Genomic DNA, 18,625 nt, shown 5'->3' with positions numbered 1-18,625 from the left:
TTTAATGGGACCAATTAAAATGTTCACAGAATTGGGTCAAGTATATCTACTTCTGGGAAAATATATCCTCTAGAAATAACTCCACAAAGAAAACAGTTCTGTGCATGAGGATGTTCACTAAACCACCACCCAGAACAAGGAAAATGAAAACCACAGCGAGATGTGTTAGCAAATTGTGATTCCAATAGATACTTAAGCCTCACTGAAAATTAGAACTATGAAGACATCACACAACGTGAAAAACCTTACATGCAGTAAACTTAGGTAAAAAGGCGGGGGGAAAGGCAGAACTGTAAGTCTTTGGTTGGACGTACATTGTTTTAAACGTTAAAGTATCAACCAAGTGAGGAAAAAGAGGATATAAAAATTAAAATGGATGATGTCGGGTGGTGAGATTATGTCTGATTTTTTCTTGCTGGGCTTTTGTGTTACCATCAGAGCGCCTCTGCCATTTCCAAAGGAGGAAAATCAATTTTGTACCAACGCAGACAAACAGGGACATGAGTGGGGGTGGAAAGAAACAGTTTCCAGCACAGAACCAACTTCTCCAAAGAGCTGTGTGGCCTTTGCCTGCAAGGCGACCTCTCCCCCCACCCCACCCCACCAGGTGCCAGGATAGAGAGGCACCTGTGAGGGAGGGAGGCAGCGTTTGCTTTGCTTCCCACAACAGCACCCCTCTCAACAGGACCTCCTGGTGGGTGTTTTTGTTGCGCAGGGTGGAGAGACCTCATTAGAAGGCGTTGTTCGCAAAGCAATGTATTTCTAGGACTAGAGTGTTCATCATTCCTATCATTAGCGACAGAATGGGGAGAGAAAGTAAATGGCAAATTTGCTCCTTGCCTGAAAATTAAAAACCTCCGGCCTGGTGTGGCTGACCCAAGCAGCGCGTGCGCGGGGTCCCCGCGGGCCGGGTGTCCTGTCCCCAGGCCAGCTGAGGTGGGAGTCAGGCAGCACGGTCGGCATCGGGATATTTTTCCATCGGGATATTTTTCAAAGACAATGCGCCGGGTCACCTCTTGGGGTTCTCACTGTTACCTACTACAAATGCATCACAAACCCGCTGCCACCAACGGCTGGTCCTTAATTACAGAACTCGGGGCAGGGTGTTTCTCCCAGAAGCTCCCAAGCAAGCCTCAATGCCACAATACTTGAGGGGGGGAGGGGAGCGACAGAAGAGACAGATGCGACCTCGGCACACACCCCTTCTCACATCTTTTCTCAACCATATTCAAAACGGAATTCTGTAAAGCAGCTGCCTAGAATTGCAAAGTGACTGAAGAGGAAAAAGCAAATTTTACATTTGCATCAAGGTAAGTATCAAATGGCTGCTCTGCCTAAGGTTTGTTTCCATGGACACAACTAGACTGTGCTAGCTCTATTTTTTTTAACTCCAACAAAACTTTGTTTCCTTTCTTTGGACACTCGGCATGCCAATTTTTTTCTTACTTGCTATCTACCATTGGATTATATAAATGTTTATCGATGGCAGGGATCTTGTCTTAGCCCATACAGTAAGTCTAAAATGCTTAGCACTGAGCCTAATGCACAATAAGCCCTCACCCCACACACCAAAATGAAATGGAAATTAATAAATGCAACAACAATCTAAATGCCAGGATCTTAATGTAAAAGCAACACTGCCCAACAGAAAAATAATGCTATCCAAAAATGCAAGTCACACATGTAACTCTAAATTTTCTAGTAGTCACATTAAAGTAAAAAGGGAAAACTAACTGTATTAATTTTATTTAACTCAATATATCCAAGACATTATCATTCAAACATGTAATGAATATGAAAAAATTAGATATTTTACTTTTTTTTGTACTAAGTCTTCAGAAACCAGTGTATATTTTATATTTACTGCACATCCTAATTTGGATTAGACACATTACAAAGTGCTCAAATGTCCCATGAGACTAACTAAGAGCCACCATTCTGGACAGTTTACAGAACAGTATTACAGCGAAGCTCCAAAAACTCTATAGTTCATAAAAACATCTTTATAAAAGGAAACATTTTTCATTGTAATAAAGAACTCATTTACCTTCAGATTTTCCATTAATCTGTGTTACCTCTTTATATCTGTTTTTCATAGAACTAAGGAAGTAAGGATGAAATAGGTGTATATTTTGCCCTTTACAAGCTCTTTTGGATAAATATCTAGACCAGAAAATATTGCTTAAAATACATCTTCAAGCCAGTCTTGATCAAGAACCATATTCATCAAGGAACATTTAATGAATGTTAATGAACAAGCATTGTAACTCTAGAATATAATTCTTTGGATGCTTTCTTTCTACTTGTTTGAACAGATAATTAGTAGGTTGTGCTGCTTAGTAATTATTATGGGAGAGCTAAACACTTCCCTTCTAAACTCTACTTTTCACAAATATTATATAAACAAGCTATAAGTAGTTAGGAGGTTTCGATGTTATCATGATGGCATTAGTACCAGGGACTCAGGCTCCTCTACAGTCAGCCCCCTCCTCTTCACCAGGTGGGCAAGTTTGCTCTGCACAAGAATCCAGGCATGCAGCCAGCATCCAAGCACCACCTGGGTAGGGCGCCAGCACGTATCATCATACTGAAGCTGGCCCAAGTCTCCAATGAGAAGGCTTATGTGGTCTCCCTACTCTCCTCACCTCACCCCTTGGCCATCCTGCTGCCCAACCTCTTCTGAACCTTGAGACCACCCCACATGGGCCAGAATCTGCGGACCCAACCTAACTTATCCACTCAGCAGACACAGAGAGGAGATGGAAAACAGCCCCTGGAAGACAGCCCAGGAAGCCAGACCCTGCTGAGGTCGGCTTACCACAGAGGCCAGACACGGGAAGGAATTGACCGCCTCCCATGGGATCCTGCCCACCAGTAACCAGGACCAACAGAGGTTTGGACACTGACCAATCAGATTGGCATTTGTTCCCCTCTGTAGAGCAGGAGAGAAATAGAAGTCCCTTCCCCCAAGGCTAATCCAAAGTTTCTGATGTCAGATGGAGTTGTTATTTCCTCAGGTTCCCAGATAAAAATCAATAATCTTTGAGGAGTGAGGTACCAGACAGGTTGTTCAGAAAAAAAACTTTTATATAACCTCCTCAGAGAACTGAAGCAGACCGCTCTTCATTTTCTCATGGGATAAAATGAGACATAGAAATGGGAGAGAGCGCTCTGTGAGGGAGCCTGGGAAGGGAAGAGTCCCTGAGACTTGTCAGTCCTCGTGTAACCAAGATCTTAAATAAAGGTTTTCTAAAATAATATCATTGATCCACAGCTCTTCCGACAGCATCATATCCTGCAGTCGAGAAGTTAAAGCACCAATTATTGGGATGTTTGCACTTTTTCTCCAATCACATCTCCCTTCAAAAGTTTGTTCTTTTTGGTGAGAAAAGAAAGGATATAAAGAGAACTACAAACCTCCTTCCATAAAGAACTGTGTTGCACTGAATTTTGTTCTCACTTCTATGTTCTCCCTTCAGCTCTGTGGATTTATTTTTCAGTATTCAATTCATATCAAGGATGGGTATTCATTGACTAAAAGGGTAATAAATACTAATAACCTAGACACACCTGAAAGAATTGCTATAAATGTAGTTGATATCAAACTAATAAGGGAAGGTACTGAGCTTGGAAGACAAATGAGTGATAGGTCTACCTGCTTTCCTGAAGTTTATGCAAGACAATTAAAGCAAGGGGAAGAAGCATCAGGGGAAAAGCTATAAAGCATGAAGCTGTTTAAATAGCTTTGTAGGTGACACTGCAATGCCAGCATTGGTTTATTAAAAAAGTAACTGGGACGTGACCATGGATAAGGGAAATGGGCGAGAGATCTAAATCAGCCCTGATTACTGTGTTTTTCTACTGCTACACAGTACTCTATACCAAAAGCCTCCCCTTGTGTTCAAGAGTGAAACTAATTAGCATTTCTTTCTTGTCTCACTTGTAATAATGGTGCCTAGTATTCTGATGTGAGCAAACCAAATGTAGAAGAATTTGTGAGGCAATGGGGGCAGGGGTTCTGGATACTTGGCATTAAGGAATTGTTCATATTTTCATGTGATAATGTTGGTGTTGTTATAAGAGTCCTGACCTTTTAGAGATATGTATTACAATTTAGGGATAAAATAATGTGTGATATGAGATTTCACTTTAAAACCATAGAGTGATTCTGGGGGAAAAAGTTAGGGAAATATAGAAAAAAAATACAACTGGCCAATTTATTGATGATGGTGAAAACCAGTTCATGGGAGTATATTTTGTTATTCTTTCTACTTCGGTGTAATTTTGAAATTTTATATAATACGTTTCTTTGAAGTATACCTAGTAATCAAAGCAAGGGGGAGCTCTTTCCAGGGCATTTTTGAGGGGGCTGTTTTATCCCTTCTCAGCTTACCACTGCCCAGAAGGTATCAGCACCAAGAAGAAAGGACACAGCCATCCTCCTTTTCTTTAAGACTACAATCTTGGCCTCTATCTCTCTCTGCCTCAAGAGAGAGATTTAGCTTTTGATCACCACCAAGAAACAACATCCTTGAAGATATTGAAACTGACAGGAGACAGCCTACAAAATCCTATGTTTACATTGAAAGTCTGAAGCACTGCCATGTTCTGCATCCATGGGTTAACAGTGCGTGACGAAGCACACACTCTGTAAGAATTTACTTTAGCTCAGGTATGAAGGGATGGATGCCTTATGAGACAAAAAGGCAGCAATTCCATGGGGTAAGCAGAGAAATGACAGTATCAAACAGAAGAACATTCATCATCTCCGAATTGCTCCCTCTCAAAACTAGGGGTGCCTTAAAATCATCTATATCCTTTTACCTAGCAATCCCAATTCTAGAAATGTATTCTAACAAAATAATTGGGGAAGTGCACAAGGAAATGTGGGTACTATGTTTAGCACACATCTTTTTATAACGGAAGAGAAAAACCCAAAGGTCTATCAGAAGGGAATGCTTAAATAAAGTATTGATTAGACATATGATATTATATGTAAATTTAAAAATGCAGATGTCTGAGGTATACTGTAGGTTTCAAACAGATTTTATAAAATCAAATATTTGTTTTTGTTTTTTTTTTACCCTCACCAGAGGACAAATTTTCATTGCTTTTAGAAAGAGAGGAAGGGAGAGAAAGAGCAAGAAACCTCAAGTGGTTGCCTTCCCATATGCATCCCAACCAGGGTTGGAACCCGCAACCTGGGTATGTACCCTGACCAGGAATTGAGCCTATGACTTTTCAGTCTATGGGATGATGCTCCAACCGAGCCACACTGGCCTAGGCTCACATCTTTGTTTTCAAACAAAATGTATTGTTTTATGAATAGAAAAGAGCTGGAATAAACAAGTTGTTAACAATGGTGTTTTCTAGCTTGTAAAATTAAAAGTGATTTTTGCCTTCATGCTTTCTGAAAGGTTTGAGGGTTGTTTTTTTTCCCAATGAGCATGGAATATATCAGGACCCCTGAAAATAAACTATTGAAAACCATGGAGATGTCCAAGTAGGAAAAACAAGTTACCAGAGCTGGACGATATCAAGGTAAAAATCTTAGCAAATAACACCAGGCTCTGCCATCTAACAGCCTAACAGGATCAGCATTTTTCCATCTCTTTCAAAAGACATCTTGTACTGAGCAGCTACTCTGCTTCAGGCACTGTTCCAGGCCTTGGAAATGGAAATAAATGGAAATGAATAAATAATAGCTGAAAACCCCATTAGTTTTCAGTCTAGTTGGAAGAAAGGAAACATACCCAAATAAATGCAGTACCAGGGAAATTCAACCAAGAGTTACGCATGGTACAGGGGTTCACAGGAGGAAGTGTTTAACCTGGCCAGGGAGGAAGGGAAGAAGGGCTCAGAAACAGTTGCAGAGGAGGCACCATGAAATGAGTCTAAAGGCGAATTGATGCTCACCATGCAGACATGCTTTGAGGACCATATCCTCGGCATGCAGGATATGAGCAGCTGTTGGGAGGGAGGTATTGAGCAGCCTAATCTTTTGGAGAAATGGCAGCACAGATGGAATATGGGGTGGGGTTAGGAAGGTAGGCAGGCCTAGAGTATGGAGGGACTTGAATACCCCACTGAAGCACCTGAATTCCATCTGATAGAGAATCGCTCCTTGACCAGACTTGAGTCAGGCTCCTCCGAGAACCTTTTCTCAACTGGGCCTCAACCTTGGACTTCCACGTTTGTACTTGCAGAATCTAGTTTTAACAAGAATCCTGCTAAGGCAGTGTAGAGAGAATCCCCCACCCTTAAAATCTCACCACACTCAATACCCCAATACCAACATCTTAATACCTTGTTATCCAGCCTGCCTTCAGCAAGAATCCTGTGAGGTCAGTTTGCAAGAATTTCCCCCACCCTTGAGGTCCCCTCTGAGTAACCATCCACCCACTGACTCCCAAGCTGCTCTCCTTGTATTTAAGGTTGAGCCCAGTTTCTCTTCCCTATTACAATAGTGTTAATGCCTATCACATTTGTCTTCCTTACTCTTTTTACAAGTGTCAGAATAAATTTTCTCTTAGCAGAGCCTGTGGGTGCTGGGAAAACAGGAAGAGTCTGGGCTTTCCCAAGATTAGTCAGTCTGACAAGAGTACAGAGAAATAACCCCTAGTGGATCTTACAGTAGCACACATTTTCTGAACACCTGCTATATATGCCAGGCTCTGTGCTCAGCACTCTATGCGAAGGACCACCTATAAATGTCATGACCCTAGAACGTGGGAAGTATTGTTATCCCTACTTCACAGGCCAGGAAACTGGAGCCAGTGTCCAAGTTCCAAGTTCATACAGCCAAGAAGTCGAAGAGTCGGGAGTTCCTCTTGGGCTCTATGACTTGTATCCAGATATGGTACTGGGCAGATACATCATAATGATTCTAAAACTCCCATTGTCTCTCAGGCTCTCTGTAATATTTGCAAATAACCACAAATTCAACAACTCAATTCCTTCTAAAAGGAACTGGATGGATGTGCAGCAAATGGGGTTAAGGGAGGGAGCTTTCTTAGCCACAAAAATAGGTCCTTATGAAAAACCTGAGAGAAATAAGGTGAAATCGGACCTGGCAAAGGGCTACTTTTTCCTTAATTCAGGAGAAACCATTTGGGACTAGGTAGTTTTGTTTTCACTTGTTTAATAAGTAGACACAGGTGATAATTTTGAGGCAGCGACTAAAGGGAACCCAAAGGTGGAGGAGGGTTCCTATTTTGAAGTGGGGAGAAGAGCCGAGAATGGAAAACATAGTCATTAAACAGGGGAGCTGGGCCAGACAAGCGCAGGTGGAGGCAGAGAGAAATCCCCAGTGATATCTAAGTTAAATAAGGTAATTCAGAAACTGGCAATTACGGAGACTTGATTCCAGGCAGGAAGCAGCTGAGAGAGGAACCCTCCATAATGAAGGTATACTTACTAAGCACAGAGAAGGAAAACTCTGATTCCAAAAAACCTCCGCTGCCTTGCGGCATACCTCTTCAGGAGAAAGGCTAAGGGAGTAAACCTCGACAGAAAATCCGGAGCCGGAGTCCCTAAGGCGGTTTGACGTTGTAGTCAACACCGGCAACTCCTGCGGCGCACCTGAAGCCAAGCTGTATGGACTCCGTCTTTCCCTTGGATCCTTCAGCTGCGAAGAGAGGGGGGGGTCTGCTGCATGGGCAACAGCAGACCCTCCATATCACCCTGCCCAGGCTCTGTAGCTTCAGCTTCACTGGAGAGGACACTCCAGCGTCATCGCAAGATGTCGATTCAACACGGGAGGAGACAGATACCGTGTCACTCCCGAGTCGGACTGCACAGCCATTCTCGGCTGTGCAGATAGACTCTTAAGAAGCTACACCATCGTCTCTTGAGACGGACGGCTGCCGACGACTTACTAAGCAACTGTACAACTACAGTAAAGTAGACAAAGAGGTTAAAAAGAGCTCCTGTCCCTGAGAAACTTATAATTTACACATAGAGGACACACACATACACACCTCTATATATGAACACTGCAGATAAAAGGAGCAGCGGGTATAGTCTATAAATAAGGAAATGAGAGATGAGCTCTGTCTGCCCTCACAGATCGTTAGAAATTCTACAAATAAGCTAAGGAGTGGCTATTCCAAGCAGGAGAATGGGGTAAACAAATGCCTAAGAAAGGAGGATGTATTGATAGGAAGAGTTTTTAGGGGATAGCCAAAGTTAAGGGCAGTAATCTTGGGGGACAAATATAATTCTGAAAATAAGGAAAATTATGAGGGGAAATAGGAAACACGGGAGACAGCATGTATTGAGCATTTTCTTTGCACCAGATTCTGTTTTGATCACTTCATTTCATTTCATCGTAACACCCCTGTGACATAAGTAATTATCCCCACTTTAAATGAGTGAACTGAGGCCCATAGAAGCTAAGCAACTAAAGTCTTACAGCTTCCTAATGAACCCATACTCAGTTCTGACTCTACCTGCTTCCTCTACCAACTCCATTCATTTATGTAGCACAGATGGTGTGCTTGCTACACAGTAAGTAGCCTCCAGTGACATGTGCCAGATCATGGCTACTCTCTTGTGTTCGCTCCTCCCAGGGTTTCAGAGGGTTTATTTTATTTACAAGAAATCAGTAATCCAGCTTCAGGTGATGTAAACATCTCTTAATTTAGGGCACAGAGAAGTGAAGGACTGATATATCTCAATGCTACTAAACACTGTTAATATTCAAACAAAATAACTGAATAAACTCTTTAAACCCTAACTTAAAATGTAATTGCTTTTAGATGGGAATGCAAAATGGTACAACTACTTTAGAGAACTGTTTGGCAGCTTCTTAGAATTATAGAGTTATTATTAGAGTTACAATAGAATCTAACTAGCAATCCCACTCCTGGGTACTTACCCAAGAGATATAAAAATGTATTCTCACATAAAAACCTATTTGCATAGGTAAAGAGCAGCTTTATTCATAAATATCCCAAACTGCAAACAACCCAAATGTTCTTCAACAGGTGAATGGATAAACAAACTGTGGTACACCCATCAGATGGAATACCACTAAGCAACAAAAAGGACGGAACCATTGATACAGGCAGCAATGTAAAGCTCAGAGTTAAGTAAGTAGAAGAACCCAGATCCAAAGATACTTAATATATGATTCCGCATTTATGACAATCTGAAAAAAGCAAAATTATAGAGGAAGACCAGGTAAGTGGTTGCCAGGGGTTAAGAGATGGCAGAAATTTGACTACAAAGGGGAAGGAAACTGCTTCGATTTTGATCATGGTGGTATGTGGTAGGCAGAATAATGGCCCCAAAACATGTTCACATTCTAATCCCTAAAAATCTGTGAATACGTGAACATTTCAGGGTAAAAGGGACTTTGCAGATGGAATTAAGGTTGCTAATCAGCCGACCTTAAAATAGGGAGATTATCCAGGACTATCAGGGTGGGCTCAATATAATCACATGGCCCTTACAAGTGGAAGGAGGCAGAACAGTCAATAAGAGAGACATGCTGTGGAAGTAGAGACAAGAGAAATCTGAAGCATGAGAGGGACTCAACCATTGCTGGCTTTTAAGTTGCAGAAGGCAGCTAGGACCTAAAAGCGGCCTCTAGAAACTGAGAACAGCCCAGGCTGATGGCATGGAAATGGGAACCTCAGTCCTACAACCACTAAGGACTGAATTCTGCCACCAACATGAATGAGTAAAAAAGGTTCTTCCCCTAGACCATCCAGAAAAGAACACAGTCCTGCCAACACCACCTTGGTTTTGGCTTTAGGAGACTCCAAACAGAGAAACCAGCTGACCTGATGGACTTGTGACCTAGGGAAACTGTTGATAATAAACTTGTGTCTTTTTAAGCTTCAAATGTGTGGTAGTTAGTTCATAGCAGCAACAGAAAACTAATACAACATAGCTACGTAACTCTATGTACTTGACAAATCCCTTTCAAACTACACACTCCCCAGAAAAGGACAGGGATAGATTTTACTGTGTATAAACTTACAAAGAAAAATTTTTAATGTTCTTGCTTTTAAAGACTACCACTGTTGTACAAAAAGAATAGTTCTAATTATATTTCTTCATTTACTCAGCCCTTAATAACCACAATGGTAACTCATACTTTGAATTTGGTCTCCATCCCGGCTCCTGCCTTCACCACCCATCCACCGCCCAAAACTAGTCTGAGCTCCTGCAGACAGAGACCACTTTCCACACCACTCATCAGCTCAGGATCTGTGGCTGATGTTTTGCTCTGGCTCTCAAACAGGCTGGAACTTACTGTACATGGCCTCAGGAGGACGCACCCATCTTTAATAAGACCTACTTTTCCAGGACTTTGAACCAGAGAATGAAAGGAAAGCCCCAAATTGAAGAATCTTACAGGGAACCTTACAGGGAACTCTACAAGACAGTTTCCATTGACAATAGGCAGAGCCCAAGTAACGCATGACTCACTAGGGTTTTTAGCAGACAATGGAAGAGCACTCCAAGAAATGCTGTAAATCTAAAATGCTTCTCTGGAGAATTAACGTGGAGTTCCTTTGCTAATCACTAGCCCATCCCCACCCTCCGCTTCTAGCTCACCACCAGTGCAATTAGGTCTCCTAATTTTTAACAAAGCTGAATCCAGTTCTCTCCCAGTTTTCTTACAGCATTTTAAATATAGCATATGCTATCTTACCTGGCCTACTCAAAGGAATAGCACTTTTCTTTAAAATTGCTTCTTAACTACCCCCCACAGCCCACAGCCAACTAAAAGTCCATAAAATAAGTTAAATATACCGAAGTAAAGATTTCCAGACTCAACAAAGAGATCAATTTAGGTGCCTTCTATGGAGAAGGCCCTGGGAAGTACAAAGAAGAAAAACACAGAAGGTCCTTGTCTCTCTCTGCACACCACTTACGATGCCATTAGACAAATAATCAAAACTAATAACAATCTAAGGCAGGCCAAAGAGTATCTGATTGTATATAAAATAAATGCTATTGGAGTTCAAAGTGGGGAGAGATAGTGACTGGGGAGGTCAGGCAAAGAGCTTTGCACAAGAGCTGAAAAAAATGCAGAAATAATGAAGATGATTCCTCCAAGACAGGTTATTTTCTTAAACAGAGAAATCTAGGAACTACACCTGCAAAATCTCCCTGTTAGCATACATTTCCATAAGATTTGAACATGCTTTGAAGAGAAAAGAAAATTACTTCAGTTTCAAAAACAAAAAGAATTTCTGGGATTCTGAACTTGGACTAACAGTTACTCCACAGAAATTCATTCTTCACTGGTTCTCTGTTGGGGATGAAGGTTAATGGCATTTCTGGATGGTTCTGGGCTTCTTTGGTTATCCCCACAGTCTGCAGCCCTCCAAGCAAGGAAGGGAGTACCCATCTCAGGCAGTCTCCTCCTGGCACTAAGCCATATGGACTGGTTCCAGCTGAAGTGACTGGAGAGCCATTCTACCCAGTGTGCAAAGAGCAATACAGGCTGCCAGAACTGTCATTCCCCTTAGTTACACATTATTAATTAGGAATGGGAAGGGTCCTAGCACATGCCAACCTAAGCCACAACACACTTCAGCATCCGGTAGTTTTCTGTTCAGTAGCCACACTCACCAAAAGATGTGTATACACAGATGTATACACGGATGTTTGTAGCAACTCAGTCTATATTAGCCCCAAGCTGGAAACTATCCAGATGTCTACCAACAGTTAATGAACAAATACTGTGCTATATTCATATAATGGGATACGGAACAATGAGGATGAACAGCCTACTGCCACAGGCCACAACACAGATGAACTTGACACGCATGATGTTGAGCACAAGAAGGCACACACAAAAGCAAACAAATATACTGTTTGGCTTTATGGAATAAAGTTAAAAAAAAAAAACCACTTTGGCATTAGAAGCCTTCTGACTTCTAACACCATAGGCTACCCTGAAGCAGGAGGAATTCACAACAGAAAGGGATATGAGAGGGACTTCTAGGGTCCTGAAAATGTCTGTTTCTTAGTTTGAGTGGTGATTATAAAAGTGTTTACTTTATAAAAACTCATCAAGCTGTATAATTATGGTAACATCTTTCTATATGAATGCTTTATTTCAGTAAGAAATTTATCTTAAAACTGAAAACTGGTTTATTAAAGGATTATAGTAAGATCAGCAAAAATTTAACTTTACAGTTGAAGAACTACATGTGATTCTCATAAACAATTTTTATTTAAATTATTTATTTGATATGGTGACCATTTTTACAGTAAAATTTATTTTATATAATTTGTTTTAACTGATTTGGTCAGTAATATATATTTAGATGGGAAATACATACTCATAGTAATGTTGTAATATTAAGGAAAGTTAACCCTAAAATTAAGGATCTCTGCCTAATACACAGATCAAAGAGGATGATATATAGGGTGGGGCAGAAGTAGTTTACAGTTGTTTGTATGGAAAATAATACGATAATTAATAAATAATACAAGAATAAACTCTTCCACATCTTCACAATGTAAACCTACTTTTGCCGCACCCTATATTACTGCACTTTTGTTAATCCTGGTCTATTATTGCTCTGAGAAGAAAGAGAAGGAGAAGGAAGAGAAGAACAAAAAGGAGAAGAAACTTCTCCAGGCTGTTCTTTAAAACTTCTGAGAGAAAAAAAAAAAGTAGGGGCTCACCAGAATATGTTCTAGTGCTACACAATTGTTTGAAAAAGTTGATACAAGGCAAAGGGCAGGGACTAGATGTACCCAGCAACTCCCACTCTAAGCCCAGACTGTAGGCTGATCCCAGCTGAGAAGTGTAACCCAAACAACTTACCATCTGCCCCCATGCACTGGCCATGAATATACCACTATCCCATATCTGCCATTAATTACAGAATCTTCCTCCTCATCAATAGTTGTAGCATACATCTCTTCAATTTAACACTAAGCAGAGAGAAAACTCCTCTTTCTACCCTCACAGGTTGGCTCGGCTCTCAGAAAGAACAGAATGAACGCGCAACCACATAGCATTTAGAAGTCCCAGTATCCTGATGGCTGAAAATGGGGAGGAGAAAAGGTCGACATGGGAAGCTGCCTTCCTATGAGAGGAGCACGATAAAGCCCAGGTGCCAAAGGCAGAGCCTTGCCACCGTTCCCGGGGGTGAGTGCTGGGGGTGGGGGGTGGGGGCGCAGGGAGTGCCCAACCTACTGGTACATTTAGCACCTGCTAGTCCCCCAGCCCTTCGCTGCGGCACAACCTTGGCGAAGATACTGGGGACTCCTTGGGCCAGCAAACGTTGGCCTCTGCTTTGAGAAAGGCCTGGCAGACTCTGGCAGAGACCCTCGGTAAAATGTCACCTGTCAATCACTTAACCTAAATACACCAGCCACTCAGGGGACTGGGAGGGAGGGGGTTGGTCTGAGCATGCTCAGTAATCGGTATGACATCACTTAATCGATGCTGGGGACCGGAAGGCTGCATCAGCAGCCTCCAGCGGACTGCCAGGAACATGTCAGCAGGGATCGGGAGGCTCCCCTTACCTCGGTCCCTCCCCACGCGGCTAGCATACAAAGAGGGCACCATCAGCTACACACGCTGGGGACAGCGGAGGGGAAGGGGCGGAGGGCAAGGCTGGTTTATTTCGATCGATATATTCCTTTAAGAATAAAAACTCATGGTATTCCCTCCCCCACCAGCAGCCCCAGCTGCAGAGGGAGAGCGGGGTGCGGGAGGGCGGAGGGGGAAGGGAAAGGTGAGAAGGTAAATTGAGAGGGAAGGGGGGGCCTAGCCACACAAAGTAACTTCTGCTCTTTGCACAGGGGGCCTACTGGGCTGCGCTCGGGGCCCCCTAGCCCCACAGATGTGGGCACAGCCTCCTCTCCACTCGGCATGAAGCACATCCGAGGGTCTGCGGACACCAGGTTGGGGAGTCGCCCAGTCCGGGAGCGGTCAGACCCGGGCTCCACGTCCGAGGCAGCTTGGGTTGGGAAGAAGCTGGAGACACACCGGGCCTCCCGGGGACACCCAGGCCGCCAGTGTTCCCCGCACCCCGCCATCCCGCCTTCAGCGCGCAGAGCAAGGTGAAACACCGGGGACAGCCGCGTCTATACGGCCGTAGGAGCTCCAAGATGAGGCTAGGATTTTTCCAGTACCTTTTTTTCTCCTTCTTTTGCTAAGATCGTGAGAAAAGGGAACGTGTTCAATAAAATCGAACTGATCCCTGGAACCATTTGTGGGTTTGCAGAGTTCATGCGTTAAAAGAGGAGCCTGGGCACCCCGACTTGGGGGTAACCTGAACACACTACCCACGCGGCATGATGAGGGCGGGGAACAAAAGGCCCACCCGGGCCCCCACCCCGCGAACAATGGCGGCGCCGAACCCTTCCTCGCCCCCCACCCCCACCTTCACCACCTGGGGCCCGCGTCGCCCCTCCACCCGCCAGGTAGGGAACTATGATGCAGGGGAAGGGAGGGGGGGAGCCTCTCGTCAAGTCCAGCCTCGCGGGGATGTCCGAAGGGGTGGCCCGAGCATCTCCGCTCGGTCTGGAGCGTCGGGGCGCCGGGCTGCGGCGGGAAGCAGGGGGGAGGCCGGGCGCCCGGCCACTTACCCCGATTACCACGGTATCATCGCCTTTAAATTTGGGGATGAATTTGTCCCCGCGGAGGATCTCCGCTTCGTTGAGGGGCCGGAACCGGCACATCACTTTGATGCTGCATTCAGCTGGATCCGCCATCTCGCCGGCCGCAGGGAGGGGGCGCGGGAAGGGGTGGGGGGCCGGGGGCCGGGGCTCGGCACGACGAGAAAGGAGGCCGCGAACCGCACCGCCCGCAGCGAGGCCGCCTCCAGCAGCCCCGAGGAAGCTTCTCAGCAGGTCATCGCGAATTCGGAGGATGGGCAGCTCCGGCAGCTCGGAGACCGGGTAGGTGGGCAGTCTATCAGCCTTCAGCCCCGCCGACTAGAGATCTACCTTCCCCGGCCCTGCCCTGGCCCTTCGCTGTGTCCCGGATCCAGATCCACTGCCGGCGACCACGCGGCTGGACCCAGCGATGCGCAGGGAGCGAGCCTCGCCCGGCTCAGAGCTCCCGGGCTCCTGCGCGCCCAGCCATCCTGCATCAGCACCAGCGCGCTCTCAGGCCCGCCCCTCCGCCTCACGGTCCCGCCCTCCCCTGGCTCGCCCAGGGCAATTATGTCACTGCAGAGATCCGCCCAGGCTGCGAGCACGAAGCATCCTGGGACTTGTAGTCGCTTCACCAGCAGGTGGAAAGACAAGGACGCTTGGAGTTGCTTTCTGGGACAGCGGCGGTGCCCGGTGTGCAGCCTTCAAGAGCCTGCAGGTCTGGTCTGGCTGCCCAAGTCAAGAACAGGATGGAAGTCCTACTCAATACTGCCGGTTAAAATCTCTGTAAATAACCAGGCCTATGTTATCTCTACATCTCAACCGAACAGTTAAGGAGCATTTTTTCTAGGGACTGAATTGGAAACCCAGGCATGTGCCCTGATAGAGAATCCAACCTGGCGACCTTTCACTTTGAGAGATTATACCGAACCAACTGAGCCACACCAGTCAGGGCTCATAGCATATTTTGGGTCATGGATTCCTTTAACAACTGATGAAGATAGGTACCTTTTCAATTACAAAAAACAAAGACAACCTCATATACATACACAGATTTTTCATGCTATTTCAGAGGGTTGGGAACGACTTGAAGCCTGCCTGTGACTCCCAGGCTAAGAACCTCTTAATAACTATTATAGTACAGGTTGCAGAACCTCTGCCTAATGCCTACTTAGAATCCTATAATATACACAAAATATACACAAGATCAAGTCCCAAATACTTCACAAAATACACCCAAGCCCCACAATCAGATTTCTTCCTACTTACTAACCAAAATCTCTTGCGACTTATTGTTTGTATGTTTACACTCTGACAAATTCCAAACTACTTGTGGCTTCCTCCATTCACCTCTCGCTCTGCTTGCTTCTACTATCTTGTTTAAGCCCTTTGGTCTCCTGGAGTCACCCATTCATGCATCTTAGTAAGTATTAGGGGTCTTATGGTGGAAAGTGATAGAAACCCAACTGTAGCCAGTGAGGCAAAAGGAATATTTATCAGAAAAATACAGGTTTATCTTTCTTATTCAGGAAATGATTAAACAACCGGGCCAGAGCATGGGCAGGCTACCAAGACACACACACACACACACACACACACACACACACACTCTCTCTCTCTCTCTCTCTCTCTCTCTCTCTCTCTCTCTCTCTCCCTCCCTCCCTCTAGTCCTTGTTCTCTCTTTGTGTTGACCACACTCATTCTGACTCTATATCATTCTTCCGATGTCAGGAAACTCAGCTACCAACAACCCCTGGGTTTCATTCTTCAACCTCTACCACTAGATAAGGATAGCTATTGTTATTGTTTCAGAGCTTTAGTTCAAAAATTCCTGGGTAAAGTCCATGATTGGCCTGGACTTAAGTTGGTGTCTTCCCCTAAAGCACTCAACCATCGGCAGGGACTCTGTAAGATCATGGGGGAATCCCATGGTTGGAAAGTTTGCAAAAGAAGAGGACATCATTCCTTCCAGTGATCTCTGTCAGTGAAGTTTTACACCCCACAGTCTTATGTCAATGGTGCTTGGAGGAATTAAGTGCAGGGTGGGTACAGAAGGGACACCTGCCCCACCAGCTACTGGCTGAGGCCTACATGGCTGGAGGAGCAGCAGCAGCAGCATGATACAGGTGGACCAGAATCCTGGCGATGCAGGTGGTTACCAGAGCAGAGAGAGTGGAGACACAGCAAAGCTGACAGGGAGTTTAGAAGCAAAACCACTGAGGAGACGTGGTCTCAGAGGAAGGTCACCCTGAAAGGGAAAGGGAAAGGTAAGACTTGCTGTTTCACAAGGAAGGTCCACATGAATCACCCCAGCCTTTCTGCTCAGTACATCCCCTTACACACCTTCACTTCTCACCATTCTCCACGCATCTGACATATCTTGTCAGCTCTGATCCTTTACACATGCCCAGTGGATTCCTCTCACCTGTCTGCCTCTTTATATCCTAGCTACCCCTCAAGAGTCTATAACTTTCTATAAAACCTTCCAATACAGCGTTTCCATTGGGGTGATGAAAAAGTTCTGGAAGTAGATAGTGTGATGGTTGCACAACACTGTGAATGTACTTAATGCCACTGAATTGTACACTGTAAGGTAGCTAAAATGGTAAAAGTGTATGTTACATATGTTTTATTATGATAAAGAAATAGAATTATCTTCATCCCCATGTTCATTGCATCTTTACCATACCCAAGACATGTAAACAACCTAAATGTTCATCGACAGATGAATGGATAAATAAAATGTGATATTATATATATATATATGATATTTTATATATATATGATATACTCAGATGTGTATGTGATACTCATATATGTGAGTATTATTTAGCTATAAAAAGAATGAAATCCTATCATTTATAACAAACATGGATGGCCCTTAAGGGCATTATGCTAAGTGAAATCAGTTAAACAGAGGAAGACATATACCATATGATCTTACACATGTGAAATCTAAAAACACAAAAACCGAACTTATAGATAATAGAACATATTGGGATTTGGCTGAGGCAGGGGTAGGGTGAGGGCAAAATGGGTAAAGGTGGTTAAAAGGTAAAAACTTCCAGTTATAAGATGAATAAGCCATGGGGATATAATGTACAGAATGGCAACTATAGTTAATAACACTGTATTCTATATTTGAGAGCTGCAACGAGTATATTTTGAAAGTTCTCATCATAAGGAAAAAATTCTGTAACCATGTGGGTTAATGGATGTTGACTGAACTTATTATGGTCATCATTTCACAGTACATACAAATATCAAATCATTATGTTATACACATAAACTAATACAATGTTATATATCAATTATATCTCAATTTTTAAAAAATACACAATACTGAAAGAAAGAGAAATTGATTTTTTAAAAACCACGTTCCTGCACAGCTCTAGTTCATGGGGCCCTCTGCCTTCTTAGGCCATCAGTCCCCCAGATTTGGCCCCTGAACACTCACTGCCTTGCAATGACATTCCTATTGTTGTCTGGCACTGCTCTCTAGTTCTTTCCATGTCACAATATTTTTCTTCACATTAAATGGCTTGTGTGTATATCTGCCTCATTGGGGGATCATGTATTATCTACGTGCTTGATGAATATTTTCTGAATGATCAATCCATGTCAATCCTGATCATGATAAGGACAAGGACAAATCAATGAATACACGAACCTGGAAATAATGACATTGCATTGTTGATGGAGCCTTGAGCTCAGAATCCTGCATGTTTCATTCCAGCTCTGCTGCTCACAAGTTCTGTGACTTTGGAAAATGTATTCGAATTCTCTGAATTATTTTTTTTTTACCCCACCTGGTGAAGTGGTGCTAAAAATATTACCTATTCTGCATAAGTGAGAACTGGAAGAGAAAAATGTGAGAGAATACTATGGAAATAAAGTGTGGGAGAAGCTGTGAAAAGACTGAGGGAATCATCCCTCCCAAGAAAGCATGAGAAAAAAAAAGAATTAATATAGAGTTAATTATTCCAAGGCCCAGCATAATGCCAGGCACAAAGTACCAACTCAATAAATGTCTTTCATGCAT

At 43.7% G+C, this 18,625-nt stretch overlaps 1 protein-coding gene and 1 long non-coding RNA gene across 2 annotated transcripts in view; one reads left to right on the top strand and one right to left on the bottom strand.

The window, feature by feature from the left end:
* The window catches only part of KIF5C (kinesin family member 5C), a 151,715-nt gene extending 137,015 nt beyond the window's left edge, over positions 1-14,700 (bottom strand). Inside the window, exon 1 of the mRNA XM_090279608.1 lies at positions 14,575-14,700. Within this exon, the coding sequence (XP_090135734.1) occupies positions 14,575-14,700 (126 nt within the window). The remainder of the gene's footprint in view (positions 1-14,574) is intronic.
* LOC150022017 (uncharacterized) lies at positions 13,430-14,192 on the top strand. Its single transcript, XR_016509146.1, has 2 exons — positions 13,430-13,596; positions 13,786-14,192. It is a non-coding gene; the product is annotated as an uncharacterized LOC150022017 (long non-coding RNA).
* Positions 14,701-18,625: the final 3,925 nt, after the last annotated feature.

The sequence above is a fragment of the Furipterus horrens genome, unplaced genomic scaffold (assembly GCF_987537825.1).
Source record: "Furipterus horrens unplaced genomic scaffold, mFurHor1.1.pri manual_scaffold_1, whole genome shotgun sequence".
NCBI classification, from domain to species: domain Eukaryota; kingdom Metazoa; phylum Chordata; class Mammalia; order Chiroptera; family Furipteridae; genus Furipterus; species Furipterus horrens.
Note: the sequence above shows the minus strand (reverse complement) of the source record. Positions and strands in the feature narration are given on the sequence as shown.